The sequence below is a fragment of the Felis catus genome, chromosome E3, assembly GCF_018350175.1.
Source record: "Felis catus isolate Fca126 chromosome E3, F.catus_Fca126_mat1.0, whole genome shotgun sequence".
Taxonomy (NCBI): Eukaryota; Metazoa; Chordata; class Mammalia; order Carnivora; family Felidae; genus Felis; species Felis catus.
Genome location: NC_058383.1, coordinates 18,223,329 through 18,241,966, shown reverse-complemented (window position 1 = coordinate 18,241,966; position 18,638 = coordinate 18,223,329). Strand labels below are relative to the sequence as shown.

The window sequence follows — 18,638 nt, the reverse complement described above, 5'->3', positions numbered from 1 at the left end:
TGGTAAGGGCTTTAGCTGAATCTCTGTGGATTCCCCATTTCTGACAATGCCCTCCAGCCAAAGATCAACGGGAACACACCTGTAGTTAAACAGGGGCAATGGCACACCATGGGGAACCCCATCATGGACATCTCAGCAAGCGTGTGTTAGGAAGGACTTATTTATTACAGGATTTAGGCTTGTGTTGGATGATTTTCAAGGAGGGTTTGAGAAACGGGAGATTTGCGCTAGGTTGGAAGTTGTCAGGAGGTAGGGATAATTCTTTTTGGTTATCTTAATAATTCTTATCTAGAATTTAGGAGGAACGGATCAAGGATTAAAGCCGTACTTGGTAAAAAAAATTAAAAGGCAGTCACTCAAACTGGGGGGGAGAAAGAGTTATGTTTGGTCATTTTTGTGGTTGGGACAATGTTCTTGTTTTTGTGTGCAGACATGATTATGAAACGGTCTTTCTCTCAACCCATCAGAGACTGCCTTTGTCTGATGTTGGGAGTTCTGTGAAATTGTTTCCGCTCAAAAGGACAACACCATAGCCCGGCTGACAGTGCTAGGCCAGCTCCTGGCAATACTAAGGCTTCTAGAGGGAGAGTGCCCACCAGCTCTCAGCTGTGATGGGCTGCTTTTCTCTTTTTCACCAGCTACACTTGTAAAATCACAATCGACAATCCCTTCTGGTAAAACATGAACTCTTTGGGTCACCCCAGGCCCCATTACTCCCCAGTGCCTTACAATGGCCTGCCCCACTCATTTACACTCCCGGCCCCGGGCACTGAAATCTGCACCCCTCGCTAAGCAAAAAAGGAACCAAGCCCAGAGAGAGGTGGCTTGCCTAGGATCACTCCGTGAACTGGGAGCATGGTGGAAACTACAACTCCGTTTTCCCCTGCTAGACATTAAAGGCCCATTATTAAATCTCTGAAGTAGCAGCTTCTAGAAGGAAAGTAGATTCAGTCAGATAAAACACACGCTCTAGTCAACAAGGTGTTCCGATCTTATTCCTTCTTTCTTTCAGGATTGGCTGTCTCGTGACATCAGCCGGGGTTCTGAGACCCTTGCCTGGCTGCGGCAGCCACCCTTGACATTCATTCTGCTCCTCAAAACCACCAAGCGCGTTCTGGCCTGGAGTCTGTGTTTGTGCCCTTCCCACAGCCCGGAACTCTTGTCCCTCACACCTCCACGTGGCCGCGTCTTCTCTGCTTCGGCGCCGCATCACCTCCTCAGGGACGCACTCCCTCTAGACCTTACCGACTCACACCCTGCATGCCCTAGCACTCCTGTCACCTCCTCTAGAAGGCCACCTCACAGCAGTCTCTTGTAAGAATCTCCCTTGGTGCTTTGTTCGCAGCTCTTCTCAGTTTGTCCTTGCCCTTCACGCCCACGAAGCGCTCTGAGGGCAAGACCCAACGACGCGGAGGAGACCTCGTTTTCCACCGCAGACTCGCGACCGGGGGGAGGGGAGGGGAGGAAGCCTCCTACACTCAGGGTCCGGGGCTCGCGGAGGGGCGCCCACCTTGCACAAGGCCCCGCCCCGCCATAGGCGGAGCGCTGTCTCCCAACCGGGCCCAAGGCCAGCACGCATGCTCCGCACCGCCGGCCCTCGAGGTCGGGGGCGGGACCTTGAGGCGCCTGCGCAGTTGCTCGGCCCCGGCTTCCGGGCGGTATCGGCGCGATGGAGCTGAGGGCCAGTGCCGCCGAGTAGCGGCGGCGTGAGGTCGCGCGGGCCGGGTGGTGTGACCCGAGGGCTTGGGTCTCCGGGTACTTGGGAGCCGCCGGAGGGTGCGGAGAGAGCCTAGGATAGCCGTCCGCCGCCACTCCCCGGCATGTCGGCCGAGGCCTCGGGCCCGGCGGCGGCCGAGGCCCCGTCCCTGGAAGCGCCTAAGCCCTCGGGTCTCGAGCCTGGCTCCGCCGCCTACGGTCTGAAACCGCTGACCCCGAACAGCAAGTACGTGAAGCTGAACGTGGGCGGCTCGCTGCACTACACCACGCTGCGCACCCTCACGGGACAGGACACCATGCTCAAGGCCATGTTCAGCGGCCGCGCAGAGGTGCTCACCGATGCGGGAGGTACGCCGCGCCGCCCTCACCTGTGTGGTCTTCCAGATCCCCGTCTACCTTTCTTCGCCCAGTCTCCTCCTACCCCCTCTCTCGTCTCTATCGTCCACTCAACTCTTACTCATCTCCCTCCAGCCCCACATCCCGTCTTATCTCCCCTTTCTCATCCATAATCTCCCTCAGTCCTTAACCCCCTGCAAATAACCAATGTTTATGGAACATCACTTCCCCCCCGCAACAGGTGCTACGATTGTGATTCAACATGACACTTCAGAATTTTTATTATCACTTCCCTCCAATTCTCCCACCCTTTACTCTGCCGAAACGACTTGGGAACCAGCCCTTCTGCCAGCAGCGCCCTTCCAGGCAACCTTCAGGTTCCTTCTAACTGCTTAGCCTTATGTTTGCCTCTCTACCTCAGCACTGCTAACCGCCAGCCGGGAGGAGTTGTCTGTTGGCGTGTTCCTGTAACACAGGTCCCTGTACACTCTAGGGATTCATCTGTAAATGCAGATTGTAGAAAAGGGCTGCTTTGGGTTTGCCAGGGACACCAGAATAGAGGGTGGACAGTTCTCTTTGGCAGGTGAACCTTACGTTCTTGGAGTGTTGCCTTCAGGGTTGGACACACATGCCCCGGTGGAACCTTAAAGTTTTTGTGAGGGGCGGGGGGATTTAGAGGGATATAACGAGGATTGTAAGAGCAGGAGAATTAAAATTTCAGAGGTGGAGTTCAGTCTTCAAATATCTGAAATTGAAGAATGTATTTATTCAGCAATTATTTGTAAAGCGCCAGTTAGTGCCCGAGATACTTTGGTAAATGAATCAAACAAGATTAGTCTTGCTGACTTTACTTTTTTGTGGGAGCAGGAGGAAAATAATGAGCAAGTACACATGCAAAAAATACATGTAATTGCAGATAGTAATAAGTTCTATGAATAATATAAACATTAAAATGGTAGTGAACTGGAGGATGGGGTAGGCATTTTAATTAAGTAGGATGGTCAGAATTAACACCAAAGGTTAGAGTTTGTTGATACGGTAATCTGTAATAACTTTCTCACGGTGAGAGCTTTTTCAACATGGGACAGACTTGGAAGGGAGTTAATTCTCTGTGTCTGCAATATGTTGTTAAAAAGGGGCCTATGGGAGAACTCACTGGAGATTTTTAAAAGGGATGTTCTTGGGGATGGCAGCGGTCTGAGACAGATCAGTATTCAGACTCGAAGAGGGAAAAATCTGTTTTTCATAAAAGTTTAGTAGCTCCGGAGCCACCTGCAAAGCCAGCCTTCCTCCTGCCTCTCTCCACCCCACCAGGTTGGGTGCTGATTGACCGGAGCGGCCGTCACTTTGGTACAATCCTCAACTACCTGCGGGATGGGTCCGTGCCACTGCCTGAGAGTACCAGAGAGCTGGGGGAGCTACTAGGCGAAGCGCGCTACTACCTGGTACAGGGCCTGATTGAGGACTGCCAGCTAGCACTGCAGGTGAGGGTCCCTGGGTCCCACCCTATGCCCGTGTCCCTGGGAGAGCTGCCCAAGCAGTTAGATACTAGGACATTAAAAAAAAAGAGAGAGAAGAGGCATATGGGGTACTGTCCAGAGATGCTGCCTGTGGCCTGGCCGTGACTGGTCATGACCACAGAAAATTTGGGGGTGCTTTCCACTGTATCCCTGCTGCCTCAAGAAGGACCTCTTTCACCACCTCATGCCAGGACTAATGCAGTTGTTAAATAACTGCTCCCTCCTTGCTGTTCCTACCTGGCTAATGGAGCTCTCACACTACCACCTGAATGATGATCCTTAAACACAATCCCAATCTCTTCTCCTCCTTGCTCAGAAATCTTAAATAACTCCATGTGCCACTAGGAAAAAACAAAAACAAAAAACTAATTTAAACTAGAATATAGTGACCTGTGTGATTTGGTTCTGTCCTGGGAGGCAGCATTCCACCTCCAACCAGGTTTGGTTTTTTTTCTTTTTAACTTTTTTTTTTTTTTTTTAATAGCGTTGAAATCCTAGAAGCAGAACTGCTCCCAATACAACAGGTTGGGGGTTCCAGAGCCCCAACTGCTGGGCTTCTCTTCTATGGATCTCTTAGGATTCTGAGGAGGTAGAAAGCATAGCCAGGACCTGTGGGTTAAGTGTCACCTCTCCCACAGCTCACTGAACGACCTTGATTGAATCAGTTCCTACCTCTGGCATTCTGTCCTCATGTTCCAAAAGATAGGGAAACAAGAAAAATATGTACAGTGTAGTGAGTTTTACATAAGCCTTTTATTCTGTTCTACTTTGACAATGTTAAACATGTCCTTTCTTTTATGATACAATATTAATAGGAGATAATGAGGTTTTTTTTAATGCCCTTTATGTGTTAAAAAGTGGCAACTATTAACAACTTTCTGTTGTCTTGGTGAATACTTACTGGTTCTGGAAATCCAAAAATATAGAGTTCCTTTGGGCAATATCCATGTTTTTCAAACTGCATCCCATAGAAGAAAAAATGCATTTTATACTCACATATATATAACTTAAATAAGAGTTTTATGAAAAGATACTTTTAGTGAAATACACACTGATATATTCTGTTCTCTTTTTAATGCTTTTTGGGACCCATTAAACTTATTCATGACCCACTAATGAGTAACCACTTGCAGTTTGAAAACCACTGCATTAAATGATCTTGAAAGTGGGTTCCTGCTCTGTAGTTCTACATTTATCCAGTGTTACCTCACACCCACTGTGTGTCAGGAGCAATTCTGCTATCTATTTGTGTGTACATCTTGTACCTCCTGTTTGACATAAAGGAGGGAAGTTGGGGATGCCTTCGAGGTCAAAGAGCCAGTAAGCTGCAGAGCTCAGATTCCCAGGTGCAGTGCTTTTTCCTCTGTACTCCAGCTGCCTCCTTTCCAGGTTTCCCTGACACCATTCCCATCCTCACCCCACTCAGAGTTTTCTTGTTTGCCTGGAGGTTTTGTTTTTGTTGTTAAGATTTGGGTTTAGAGAATTGAGTTCATCATGCTCCTCAGTGTGTGGTACTTAATCATTATTGGTGTATACAAATCTTTTCTCTTTTTACTTTTTCCCTGTCATTCCCAGTCCCTTGCCCATTTCCCTTTGACCTATAGATAGCCCTCCAATTCTAATGTTTTGATACATATACTTGGATTATGTTTGTACCCTTGAAAAGCTAAAAGCATTGTTTTATATATGTACGTTTTAAATATCCATAAATGGCATTGAGCTATTGATTGTGTTTTCTGTTTGAACACTTTTTTCAAGATCTATTCATGTTGCTATATGTACATTTAGTTCTTTACTTCTGACTGCTGCACAAGAATCTATGGCTTGTATTCACCATATTTTATTTATACATTCCCCTGAGGTTGGAGACCTAGATTGCCTCCTACTTCCTTCCCCTACAAACAGTGCCACCTGCCACTGTGAGTGTGGATCCTGGGCCAGGGTTTCTCATGTTTGGGAGTGGAATTGCTGGGTCACAGAACACATACAAATAAATTTCAGCAAGTATCATCAGATTACTCTCCCCATTGACTGTAGCACTTTATACTCTTGATCATCAATGCATAAGGGATCTCGTTTCTGCATATTCTCAACCACACACAGCATCATCCAGTGTTCTAATTTTGCAAATCTGATTCGTATGGAGTGATCTCATTTTAATTTGCATGCCTCTGATTACTAATGAATTGAGCATCTTTTCATATGCTTAACTCACTTTTTTGGTTTCCCATTCTGTGAATTGCCTATTCATATTCTTTACCAAATTTTCTACTGAGTTTCCTATCCTTTTCTTGTTGCTTTGCAGAAGATCCTTGCATATTTTAGTTTAGTTCCTGGGGAGAATTAAGCCCTAAGGCATATATTGTACATAATAAGTTTATTCTCCTCCTGTGCAGCTAGAATGGTACTGTTTGCTTATCATCCTTGGAAGAACTGAGAAAATAGTTACTCAAATTATTTATTTGCTGGGTGTGCGATTTGGGTGAGGAATCCTAGTTGAGAAAATCTGTTTCAGATAATTTCTAGTCAGTTTTAATTGTGGCCAGTATTTTCTCTTGAAATGTCACCTGTCTGTGGCATCTGTTGTTGAATAGAAATCCTTGATTTTTTTTTATTATAAATAACCATTTATTATTTTTAAAGCAGTATATATATGTATTGTAGAAATTTAGAAAACACAGATAATCAAAAAAAAATAAAAGCACCAAATATCCTTCTGGGTCGATTCGTGTGTGTGTGTGTGTGTGTGTGTGTGTGTGTGTGTTTGCCAAATTATGGTGGTGCTGTATGTGCTGTTTTGTAGTCTGGTTTTTTTGTTTATTTGTTAATAATTGCCATCTTTCCATGTCAATAAAATTTTTTCTTATCTAACATCCAGGGTATACAAATTCTCCATTTGTTCCAGAAACATCTTTTTTTTTTTTTTTTTTTTTTTTTTTAATTTTTATTTTTGGGACAGAGAGAGACAGAGCATGAACGGGGGAGGGGCAGAGAGAGAGGGAGACACAGAATCGGAAACAGGCTCCAGGCTCTGAGCCATCAGCCCAGAGCCCGACGCGGGGCTTGAACTCACGGACCACGAGATCGTGACCTGGCTGAAGTCGGACGCTTAACCGACTGCGCCACCCAGGCGCCCCTAGAAACATCTTTTATAGCTGACTCATCTAAACCAGGATCCAGTCTAGATCTTTGCATTACATCTGGTTATTATGTTCTTTAAGTCTTCTTCCAGCCGAAAACCATCCCTTTTTTGTTCATGCTGACTTGTTAAAGAGACCACCAGCTGTCTTGCACAGTGACCCACTTTCCAAATTTGTGTGGTTGTTTACCTGTGGTGTCATTTGGTTTGTTACTCTACCCTATTCTGAGTTTTCTGTAAACTAGACTGTAGATTTAAAGACTTGACACTAAACATTTTGGTTAGAATACATTGTAGGTAATTTTATGTATTTCATACTGTGTTATATGAAGTGACCCATAATATTGTTAATATGACCCATTGTTGGTAATGCTCAGAATTGGCTCCTAGATTCAGATGATAATGGTCAGATCCCTCCATTATAGTTACACTTCCTTCGTGCGAGCTGTAAAGCAATCTGTAATGTTTATGCACTGTGTGAATGGCAGTTATCTATCAACCACACACCAGTTGAGAATCCTTATGTGAATCAGTAGTTTCATTAGGGTTGTGGAGTAATTGTAATTGTTATTATTCCTTCAACATTATGACCTGGGGTTATTTGTAAAGTCACGTTTTCCGTTGTTAACTGGAGAAATTCTTGATTTTTTTTAATGTTTATTTTTTTTGAGAGAGAGAGAGAGAGAAGCAGAGTGAGAGTGGGGGAGGGACAGAGAGAGAGGGAGACAGAATCTGAAGCAGGCTCCAGGCTCTGAGCTGTCAGCACAGAGCCTGATGCGGGGCTCGAGCTCATGAACCGTGAGATCATGACCTGAGCCAAAGTTGGCTGCTTAACTGACTGAGCCACCCAGGCTTCCTGTGAAATTCTTGATTTTTAATGTCAAATTCCTCCCGCTCCTTTATTTCCCCCCTTAATGGTATATCCTTTCAGGGTCTTGCTTAAAAAGGTTTTTTGTTTGTTTGTTTTTTCCATTCTACATCTTTTATTAGCTTTATGGTTTTATCTTTCATATATGGGTCTAAATGGAATTCACTGTTATAAATGTAAATTATGAAGGGATTTAACTATTTTTTGTCCTCCATAGAGTGAACTAGTTTTCCCAATGCCACCTACTAAATATTCAGTGGTAGCCAGTGTCCAAGATGCCCACCCGCAATTCTTACTTCCTCCTTATTCATGCTCTTGTTTAGTCCCCTTCCACGCTGAATAGGGCTGACCTATGTAATCAGTAGGATATTGCAGAAGTGATGGTGTGTGACTTCTAAAGCCAAGTCATAAAAGACATTGCCATTTCTGCCTGTCTCGGGTCACTCACTCTGGGGGAAGCCAGCTGCCACACGAGGACGAGGGAGGTTCACTTGGTGAGGAACTGAAGCCAATAGCCAGCTTCAGCCAATAGCCAGCACAGACTCCCAGCCATATGGGTGAACTATCTCAAGCAGATTCTCTAGGCCCAGTCCAGCCTTCGGATAACTACAGCCCTGGCCAATGTCTGGACTCCAACTTCATGAGAGACCCTGGGCCAGGACCACCCAGCTAAGGTGATCTCAAGTTCCCAATCCACCGAAACTGTGTGATAATAAATGTTTATTGTTGTAAGCTGCTAAATTTGTAGTAATTTATTACCCAGCAATAGAGAACAGATTGGGTATCTGGAGTGGGGTTCTGTGGTAACAAAACTCTAAAGTGTAGGAGTGGCTTTAGAACTGGGAAGTGGGCACAAGCTGGCATGGCTTTGAGGAGAATATTAATAAAAGCCTAAAGAGCTTGAGAGGGTCTGTTCACAGAAGTCTGATGACCTTGGAGTAGGCTGCTGGGATGAAAATGTTACTGGAAACTGGTGTAAAGGGGATCCTTGTTATGTAGTGGCAGAAGTTTAACAACACTGTCTCCTACAGTAATGTAGAAAGTGGAAAATGTACCTAATGATCTGGGTGGTGTAGCTAAAGAGATTTCCAGAAAGAATGTTGAAGGTGCCACTGGGTTTATTGTTGCTGATAGTAAAATAGAAGAGGAGAGGGTAAGCAAGAGGAAAAACAATTGAACACAAAGGAGCCAGGTATTACTGGGTTTGAAAGTCCCCAGCCTTTCCAGGTAACGCATGATGTTAAAATTAACAAATGGCTTCCAGGCAAAGATCAAATATAGGGCATTCTCAGTAAAACATGATCTAAAGATGAAACTGAGGATATGATTGTAAAATCCTTTGTTAAGACTTCAGAAATATCCAAGAAGATGCCTCAGAGAACCTTTGAATCAAATAATAGTGCTTCTAAGAAACTTAAGGGTGTTACCCCTCAGCAGTCTCAGCACAAGCCCAAAGTAGAGGACAGCTTATCTCACGAAGATTTGTGGGTGTGGCATTTGTCTAATGAACTGAACCCCAAGACTCACAAGACACCCATTAAGTTTTTAAGAGAATTATATTGGCAGAAACACTGCCAGCTTGGACCAAAAGTGACAGACCGTGCAAGACCTTTGGACCCCCCAGAGTTCTACTGGCAGGAAACCATGGAGCTGCGAGCATGGATTATCTTTCATGGAAAAGGAAGGATGACTCAGGGCAGAGCCAAGAGCCATAGAGAATCATTTCTTTTTTTTTTTTTTCAACGGAGAATCATTTCTTAATAAGAGTAGGCATCAGAGAGCTCCCAGTATTCATCCAACTGGATTACAGAATTGATAGGAAACAGTGACTTCCGTGTGCCACCTACCTCCTCCCCAACCGTTTGAACAAGAGTGCCCCGGTGATTGTGCTAATGCCTGTTCCACCACTGCATAGTAGGTATATGGGAGAGATGAGTGGTCTCTTTAGTTCACAGGTCTTCAGATAGAGTGGAAATGTTTACGGAGCTATACTTAAGGAACTACACCTAAGGAGCCTCATCCCAACCTACACTGACTTAGATAACAAGATTCTGTACTTCAAGTGACGCTGAAATGGGATGAGACTTTGGGGGATCTTGGGAGGGAGGAAGTGTGTTTTTCAATGGGAAGGAGTTGAATCAAAGGAGCCAGAAGGTGGCCTGTAGAGTTAGTTAGCCTCCAAGGCAGTCTCCGGTGATTCTTATTCCCTAGTATTTATTCTTTCATGTAGTTTCCTTCCACACTGAACAGAGCTGACAAAACTAGGTCATGAAAGACATTGAGCCCATCACCTTGGTCTCTCGGATCATCTGCTCCGGAGAAGCCAGCTGCCATTTTGTGAGGACACGCAAGCAACCCTATGGAGAGGTCCAGATGACAGGGATGAGATGTTTCCTGCCGACAGCCAGCATGAACTTGCCAGCCATATGAATAAGCTTTCTCAGACACAAACCGTCCAAATCAGGCATGTCTTCAGATTCCTGCAGCACTGGGTGACATGACTACAACCTCAAGGGAGACCCCTATGCCAAAATGACCCATCTGAGCCACTCCTGAATCCCTGACCCACAGACACTAGGGTAATAAATATTTATTGTTGATTTAAGCTGCCAAGTTTGGAGATAGTTCATTACACAGCAATAACCAATACATACTTCATACTTGCCCCCACTGATATGTGGTGTCCTCTTTATAAATATGTTTTCATATATATACCAGCCTGTTTCCAAACTCTCTGTTGTGTTCCATTGGTTTCTTGTTTGTTCCCCCAAACCAAAACCACACTGTTTTCTTTAATATGGCTTTGTAGGATACATTAATATATGATAGAGTCAGTCTTTTCTCTTGGTTCTTTTTAAAAATTGACCTAAGTAATAGACTTTTATTTTTCCATGTTAATTTTAGAAAAAGTCATATGAGTTTTTTTTCTTTTAATGTTTGTTTGTTCGTTTGTTTTGAGAGAGAGGAGAGGGGAGAGAAATTCCAAGCAGGCTCTGCGCTTTCAGCACGGAGCCCGATGTGGGGATCAAACACATGAACCGGGTGAGATCATGACCTGAGCCAAAACCAAGAGTCAGACGCTTCACTGACTGAGCCACCCAGGTGCCCTAATTTTTAAAAATCTTCTGGAATTTCTAGTTAAGAGATCTTCTGGTTGAGAGAGGTGAGAGGGGTTTTGGCATAAAGATTCTTAAAGACAGGAAAGAGGAAAGAAGCCCATGTATCTGGTTTTGCCTCAGACCTCATCCCACCCAACCAAGTTCATTTACTGAACAGACACTGAGCATCCACTGTATACTAGGAATTCCCTAGGTGAGAAGAGACCAGATCATAAGCAAACATACCCCAAAGTGAGAAAATGTGAAGAACTAAGAGCCATGAAGAATGAGCTGCTAATGTGAAAAGGAAGTAGAGGAGCCTACTTTACTCTAGTAGTGGTCAGGGAGCTTCAGGAATTGGACCAGCACCCTCTGGGGGGTACTGTTTGAGTTATCTTAATGGTATGAAGGGGCCAGCCATACATACAACAGTGTAGACCATTCCAGGCAGTGGGAACAGCAAACACCTGGGTGGGCACAAGGAACAGCCATGGGTGGGGCTGAAGCCCAGCAAGTAGGGGGAGAGTGGTAGAGATGAGATCGGAGAGGTTGAATCCTGCAGAGCTTTGTGGACCACTAAGGAGTCTGAATTTTTTTCCCAAAGGCAACAACAACTTTTGACAGCTTTTAAGTGGGGGAGTGAGTGACCTTTGGTTGTGCTGTTAACCACCTTCCGCTTCTTCTCCAGCAAAAAAGGGAGAACCTGTCCCCGCTGTGCCTCATCCCCACGGTGACATCTCCCCGGGAGGAGCAGCAGCTCCTGGCCAGCACCTCCAAGGTGAGGCCCCTGAGCCCTGTAGGGTGGAGGCCGGGGGCCTCTCCTTGCAGCCTGACCCCCACCCTTCTCCATGCTCTCTCCGCCAACAGCCCGTGGTGAAGCTCCTGCACAACCGCAGTAACAACAAGTACTCCTACACCAGGTGACCACCACGGGGCGGGAGGTGCACCGGGTGGAGTCCTGAGCTCAAGCACACCCCAGGTCTGGGCCCAGGGGGAGGGACAGAGGGACAAAGAGAAGGCCTGCCTAGATCAGGGTTCCAGCTCTGCCACTTACCCACTGGGCACTTTGGGCAGGTCATTTTCATTCCTGAGCTTCAATGTGATCACCAGTAAACAGGCTTGAGGTGAGGATTAGATGATAATGGCTGGCATTTACTAAGTGCTTTTCCGTAACAGGCATTGCTGTCAGTGCTTCACACATATTAACTCCCATCATCCTCACAGTCGTTTGAGGTCGGTACTATTGTGATCTCCATTTTACAGATGAGGGAACTGAGGCACCAAGAGGTGAAGTAGCTTTCCTGGTGTCACTCAGTTAAAAAGCAGCTGGTCTAGGACATTAGGTGAAGCAGCCCAGCCCCAGAGCCTGCACTGGGAGCCACTCCGCTGTGCTGGGATTTGCTCCGCAGATGCTGGTCCTCCCTGAGGCCCGCTTAGCCTGGCCCCAGGGGTGGAGGAAGCTCCCTGCTGGGCACCAAACCCCTGGGCAGGACCAGAGTGCTGGGTAGGGGGGCCCCTAGGCTAGGGGAACAGCGGGCAGGAAGCCAGTGTACTGAGGCCTCCTGGCCCCTGGTCCTCAGCACTTCAGATGACAACCTACTTAAGAACATCGAGCTGTTTGACAAACTGGCCCTGCGCTTCCATGGGCGGCTGCTTTTCCTCAAGGATGTACTGGGGGACGAGATCTGCTGCTGGTCCTTCTACGGGCAGGGCCGCAAAATCGCCGAGGTGTGCTGCACCTCCATTGTCTATGCCACGGAAAAGAAGCAGACCAAGGTCAGAAGGGGTTCAGAGTCTGATCAGGGAGGGCTGTGGTGGTGGGCAGCACCAGGACCCTGGACTGGACAAAGGCAGCTCAGCAGACCAGGCAGCGGAGAGTCTGTTACTGGGAGCTAGGAGCTGCAGTTCCAAGTTCCAGGGTCTTTTGTAACCTTGGGCATGTCACCTTACTTCTGTGGGCCTGTTTCTCTGCCATGAAATGAAGGTGTTGGATTACAGTGGGATTCTTTACCTAGGCCATTTGGGTCTCCAGGCTATCCGGAAGTGGTTTGCAAGTTTGGGAGTGTGTATGCATCTTTCCATTTAGAAAGACCATAGTTGTTAGAATCTCAGAAGGGTCCATGACTCAAAATAGGCTTTTAAAACCTCAGGACCTTAGAACACACAGGTCTCTTAGAACAAGTGAGTGTATAATTCCTGAGTCATTAACATGACAGTCATCAGCAGATAACTTCCTGAGCACCTACTCTGCACTAAGCTTTGCACCAGGCTTCAAATCAAGGTGAATGAAATGTCTGGTTAAGTACCAGCCCTCTGTCATGGCATCTACTTCCTTCTGCCCTTGATATGAGGGAAGAGCCTCAGATACACCCTCTGAGCACCCAGTGCTATCTCATACCTCCCCACCTTTGTACACACTGTCCCTCTTCTTAGACTGTTTCCTCAGCCCCATCTGCCTAATGAACTTGTGCTTAATCTTTAAGACGCAAGTCAAGCACAGCTTTCTTTGGGACACCTTCGCTCATGAACTTTCAACCCCACAACCCCAGAGTTGATCATACTTCCTTCTTAGTCTGCAGCAGGCAGAGGCGGACATAGGGGGCTGTCACACCAGCAGCAAGGGGTTAGCTTCTTGAGCGTAGGGGGTCTATCTTTTCTTCCTATCTCTCTAGTACTAGACAGGCACTTGCCACACAGCGAAAGCTAGGAAACATTCATTGAATGCATGCATGAATGAATGAGTGACCAACCCACCGTCCAAGAAGTTTCCACTGTAATTGGGAAAACAAGATAAACCAGTAATGAGAATGCAGCTTGTTAAGAGTTAGTTATATCCCTCCAGGCCACACAAAGAGACCCTCCATCACCTCCTCACTTCACTCCTTTCCACTCTCTCCACTGCCTCCCTCCTTACTATACTAAGTGCACTCCTGCCCCAGAGCTCTTGCACTTGCTGTTGCCTGTTCCCCAGACTGCTCTTTCTCTGCTTATCCACCCGGCTCCTTCCCTCCTCCTTTGTCTCTTGGTTCAATGTCACCTTTTCCACGAGACTTTCTCTGAACTCCCTCTCTAAAATTGTAACATTCCTGGCCATGGCAATCCCGCCCCCTTTTTATTACTTGTATGTGTCCTCCCCCTAGAATGTAAACTTCCTGCAGATAGAAACTTTGTTTAGTTCACTGCTATCTTCTCAATGTCTAGAACAATGCCTGGTACAGTGCAGTCACTCAGTAAAAATTTGTCAAATGAAAGAACATACCAAGAGACTTGGCAGCAAAGGAGAGAAAACAAATAACTCTGCCTGACTTTAGAGCTGGACCTTGAAGGATAAGTAAGACTTTGCTGAGTAAAAAATTTGCAAAGAAGATAGTCCAGGCCAAAGAACCTGTGATTGCAAAGGCTCAGGGGTGTGCCAGTGCAGGGCCATCTGGGGGAGGGGCACGTCTGTGTATCTGGATCAGAGGGTTGGAGCTGGGGGTTGCTGGCCTTTTGCAGGTGGAGTTCCCAGAGGCCCGGATCTTTGAGGAGACCTTGAACATCCTGATCTACGAGACTCCCCGGGGTCCAGACCCAGCCCTCCTGGAGGCCACAGGGGGTGCAGCTGGAGGTGGTGGGGCAGGCCGAGGGGAGGATGAGGAGAACCGAGAGCACCGTGTCCGCAGGATCCATGTCCGGCGCCACATCACCCACGACGAGCGTCCTCATGGCCAACAGATTGTCTTCAAGGACTGACCTTTGACCTTTCTCCCTGTTTTCCTCCTGCCACTGGAACCCAGTTCCTCTCTCTTTCCCTCCTTTTCCCATACCTTTGCCCCGGCTTTGCTGGCCAAGTCGTGGGCCCATCTTCTGTCCCTTCATCGCATGGTACAGTTCACTGTGGCCCTTTTCCATTCATTCCCACCTCACTGCTAACAGCACGGTACATTCCAGCCCCCTCCCTAGGTCAGAGCCCTTCAGAAGGCCTGCATTTGTTCCCTTATCCCATTCTTGTCCTGTTCTTCCCTCACCAGCTGGTTTAGAGTGATTTAGAGCTCCCTTTCTCCCCTTCTCTCTCTCTCCCCCCCCCCGTCCCCCCCCCCCCCCCCCGCTTTTTCAGCACATAGTACACGCCAAAGTGTCAAGCCAGCCCTTACTGAACCACCTCCCCAGCGCCGTGCAGGGTAGTTTCCCTCCCTCGTCCTTCCCCCACCAGCCCCCCCCCCCCACCTCCTTAACTTTGTACTAGGCTGGCCTGGGCTTGCACCAGCTCAGCCATCTTCTCAATCTATTTCATATTATTTATTTTAATTTTCTATTAAATTATTGGAATAAAGTTGAGTTGAGGGTCTGGTGCTGGCTCTGAGGGAGAGGATCGGGGAGATGGCTTGTGTTAAGGAGGTACTTGGTTAGTTGGATGGGACAGGCCAGGAGCTCCTGCCCAAAGCCTTGAACTGGGCTGGTAGCTAGAAAAAGGTAGTCAGGAGTTAGGAGAGGATTTAAAATCTGTATTTCAGTGTTGGCTGGTCCGTTCCCACCCGCAGCCCCACCCCACCCCCTGCAGTGGAGAGGCGGTCCTGGCTACCACTCAAGCCATCCCTGAGTGCAGCATCTCTCCAGCCCAGATGTCTGAAGGGAGCCCCTTCCTTCAAGGGTCTGGTGCGAAGACAAAGTCAAGGGCCTGGCGCTCAGCCCCAGCCACGTTGGGGTGCCAAAGGTCCACGATGAAGACCACTCGAGGCCCATCTTCTGGGGAGCCTAGGGCACATGGGGATGGAGACAAGAGAGCAGCCGACATTAATAACTTCTATGCCAGAGCACTTGCCACGTGCTCCTAACAGCAAACACTTTGTAAATAAGTGCCAGGCATTGTTCTAACCCCTTGTATGTGTTAGCTCTTCATCATCAGAACAAACTTGAGGGTCAGTACCACAATTATTCCCGTTTTATACAAAGTAACTGAGGCACAGAGAGATTAAATAACCTGCCCAAGATCACACAGCTAGTAAGTGCCAGAGGTAGGACTGGAACCCAGGTGGTTCAGGCCCAGACTCTTGTGCTGTTAACCACTTGGCTATGCACCTACATTAACTTACTTAATCCTTGCAGTCACCCAATAAAGAAGGTGATCGCCCCTTTTCACAGGTGTTTGGGGAAGTTATAGGACTCATTCAAGGTCATGCAGCTGGAAAATGATGGTGCTAGGACAGGAAGCGGGTTGGGCTTGATTCTGCAGTCTCTATTCCCTTTCACTCAGTCTCTCATCCCTCCTAGCAGAACGGGAGCCCATTACCATTATGAGCCACTGTGTGCAGGAAGGAGTCGTCCACCAGTAGACAGTGTCCTTCAGCCCAGCACTGGGGCTCTCCCCCGACCACCAGCTCACAGCCAGGAGGAATCTTCAGGCCTGTGGAAAGAGACCCAGGCATCCAACACCCCTGCTTCCATCAAATGGGCCCACCCCATTTAGTCAAAATGCAGAATTGCAAGTCTTAAGCACCCCGTGTAGTGTCCCTCTTTGCTGTCTGGAAGGTGACCCAAATGTAATTACGATATAGTAGCAGCTGAAGTACTGGGAGATACAGGAAAGGCAGTGCAAAGCACAATATTTGTTTCAGAGAAAAGGGAAGGCTCCCTGGAGGAAGTGGCATCTTTTCTTGGGCTTCTGCCAATTTAACTCAAGAAGCTACTTAATGTGTGCTTGGCCCTCATTAGTATAATACTGATGGATCCACTTTGGCCCCAAGACCACAACACAGTAGAGTGCTGTGAGGAAAGTGGGCACCAACTCCAATGATGGGGAATAGACCTCCCAGAGGCGGTGCGGCACTTGAAAGTGGAGTCCTGAAGGCTGAGTAGGATTTTTCCAGGAGGTGATAAGGGAGAAAGAGATTCTAGACTGAGGATAGCGTGAGTGTGGCATCTGCCAGGATCAGCCAGAAAGCTCTCATGATTTAACACATGGTGGGAGGGAAGGGGAGGAAGGGAACAGGTGGGAGATGAGGAGAGAAGGAATCTGGACTTGATCCTGAGACCGGTGTGCTTCGAAGTGAAGAACACGTCAAACTGGTAGCACACAAAATGCTTTTAGGCAAAACAAGGTTTTAAGTAACAGCACATTAAATAACAAAAAATGTTTCCTTTTCCATTTTCTTTCAGCTTTTAAAACATGAAGAAGAGAATCTCAGTTTGGTGCTACCATAACTTTAACACCCCACCAACACTGCTCCCTTCTAAAGGAAGAGAGTGGAGGCTTCAGCCTCAGAGAGACTATTTAGCTGGGATTTTTAAAGCTTGCTTCTTTCTTTAAGTTTAAATTTGTTTTTATGGGTCCTTTCTATTTGGAGCAAGTAATACTGATTATCATTGTTCTCTAAAGATTCCTTTTAAATAAGCGAGACAAAATGTAGGGAGAATCAGTATCGAGAAAAACAGTACAAGGTGGAAAATGACCATGGCAAAGCTTATGAAGATGGTTCGCAGGTAACTGAAGCTCAGGAAATGCTGCTGTGGGCAACAGGGAGTCATGGAAGATTTCTGAGAAGAGAGGCATGATCAGAACCATAGTGTAGAAAGCTCTGGTGGCAGAGAAAAGTCTGGAGGAGGAATCGTGGAGGCAAAGAGGTTGTCTGTAGGCAGCATCTACTTACCCAGATGGCATCTGACCCGGGCATTGGTGGGCCCACAGCGACCCTCAAGCCGGGCCCCAGGCAGGAGGACAGAAAAGCCAGCATTGCCGAAGGTGTTGGCACTCATAAAGCTCCGCAGCCCCCTCAGTGCCCGATAGGCCCCCGGGCACCGGCGGCAGTTGCTGGGTTGGCACCGGCCTGCTTGGTACAGCAGGAGCTGGTAGCACCCAGGGGCCAGGGGTGGGGACCAGCCCCGAGGCAGAGGAGTTGTCCCTGAGAAGTCCCAGCTCACAGCCCCAAAGTCCCGCAAAATGGCAGGGAAGCTGCTCTCCAGGAGCTCCACATCGTGCCGCTGGGCATCCCGTGGCACGAAGGGGACTGAGGGCAGGTCTGGCAGGAAAAGCAGGCCTGGGCGCTGAATGCCCAGGACCCCTGGCCCTCCCCCAGGGCCTGGACCACCTTGAGCTGCCCTCCTCACCCTACCCATGCCCGCCCAGGAGTAGCGCCTGGCATAGGCCCGCAGGCGACGGCTCACTAGGCCTTCTGTCCTGAGTCCTTCCCCAGGCTCCCCAGAGCTCCCAGGGCTTGGCCTGCCAGTCTCAGAGCATCCCCTAGGCCCTCCACTGACACCCCCAGCCCGACCCCCAGCCTCCAGGGCCTGCATGTCTTGGGAGCCCAGACGGTAACAGTACCAGAGGAAAAGGGAAGTGAGGGCTCCAAGGAGCACGGTAAGGGCTGAGGAGGCCAGGGGCGATGGCCACGCAGGCACGATGGGCAGGGAGGCCCTGGCCAGGAGGCCTGGGGCATCTTCCAGACCCCAGTTCCCCTGTCCCCCCAGTTCTCCACCGGTTCCCTCTGTGGCTGCTCCAGGGTTACCCCCTGGGCTGTTTCCCCTCCACATTTCCCACTCTTGGTTCTGTCTCCCTCTGAGGTCTTCTCTTCACCTTCTAGCTCCCTCTTTCTCACCTCCTTCAAATACCTCCAACCCTCCTTTCTCTTTCTTCCCTTCTCTCTCTCTCTCCTTCTACCTCTTTTTTCTCCTTCAACACTCTCCTCTTCCTCCTCCCCCACCCCCTCTCCTTTCTCCTTCCGGCAGTTTCCTCTCTCCCCTTCAGCCTCTCCTTTCCCCACTCTCTCTGTCTCCCCCTCTCCTTTCTCCTCTCTTCCCTCTCCTCCCCGCCCCTCTTTAAGCTCTCCCTCCCTTCTAGCTTCCCCGGACAGCAGTTCCTACCCCACCTGGACCCGCAGCCCCGGGAACCCGCAACCAGTCGTCCTCCGCAGCGGCTTCTCTCTCTCCTTCCTCCCTCTTCTCCCCTCTGCCCTCGCTTCTCACTCGACCCGACCCGCGGGTCTTCT

The 18,638-nt window shown here is 48.2% G+C and overlaps 2 protein-coding genes across 4 annotated transcripts; one reads left to right on the top strand and one right to left on the bottom strand.

Moving 5' to 3' along the window:
• The first annotated feature begins 1,624 nt into the window (after positions 1-1,624).
• On the top strand, positions 1,625-14,994 carry KCTD13 (potassium channel tetramerization domain containing 13). Of its 3 annotated transcripts, XM_045047949.1 has the most exons (8): positions 1,924-2,064; positions 2,294-2,429; positions 3,367-3,536; positions 10,541-10,621; positions 11,366-11,455; positions 11,545-11,597; positions 12,258-12,453; positions 14,173-14,994. In XM_045047949.1, exons 2-8 carry the CDS (start codon positions 2,315-2,317, stop codon positions 14,407-14,409), a joined length of 942 nt encoding a protein of 313 aa, XP_044903884.1. In that variant the 5' UTR covers positions 1,924-2,064; positions 2,294-2,314; the 3' UTR covers positions 14,410-14,994. The 3 variants fall into 3 exon arrangements, with proteins under 3 accessions (XP_044903883.1, XP_003998725.1, XP_044903884.1); XM_045047948.1 differs by lacking the exon at positions 2,294-2,429 and having other exon boundaries at positions 1,625-2,064; XM_003998676.6 differs by lacking the exons at positions 2,294-2,429; positions 10,541-10,621 and having other exon boundaries at positions 1,628-2,064.
• ASPHD1 (aspartate beta-hydroxylase domain containing 1) lies at positions 14,941-18,362 on the bottom strand. Its single transcript, XM_003998675.6, has 3 exons — positions 17,304-18,362; positions 15,947-16,060; positions 14,941-15,411 (listed from the first exon to the last, which is right to left on the bottom strand). The coding sequence occupies exons 1-3, from the start codon at positions 18,181-18,183 to the stop codon at positions 15,302-15,304; spliced, it is 1,104 nt and encodes a 367-aa protein (XP_003998724.1). The 5' UTR covers positions 18,184-18,362; the 3' UTR covers positions 14,941-15,301.
• Between the last annotated feature and the right edge of the window lie 276 nt (positions 18,363-18,638).

Bases quoted from the DNA above. Each gene is read 5' to 3' on its own strand.
- ASPHD1 (XM_003998675.6), bottom strand. From the start codon at position 18,183: ATGTGGAGGGGAAACAGCCCAGGGGGTAACCCTGGAGCAGCCACAGAG. The intron at 16,061-17,303 runs GTAAGTAGATGC...CTCTTTCCACAG, and splicing joins CCGGGTCAGATGCCATCTGG to GCCTGAAGATTCCTCCTGGC. The intron at 15,412-15,946 runs GTAATGGGCTCC...CATGTGCCCTAG, and splicing joins GCACACAGTGGCTCATAATG to GCTCCCCAGAAGATGGGCCT.
- KCTD13 (XM_045047948.1), top strand. From the start codon at position 1,821: ATGTCGGCCGAGGCCTCGGGCCCGGCGGCGGCCGAGGCCCCGTCCCTG. The intron at 10,622-11,365 runs GTGAGATCATGA...CTTCTTCTCCAG, and splicing joins GGATCAAACACATGAACCGG to CAAAAAAGGGAGAACCTGTC. The intron at 11,598-12,257 runs GTGACCACCACG...CCTGGTCCTCAG, and splicing joins AACAAGTACTCCTACACCAG to CACTTCAGATGACAACCTAC.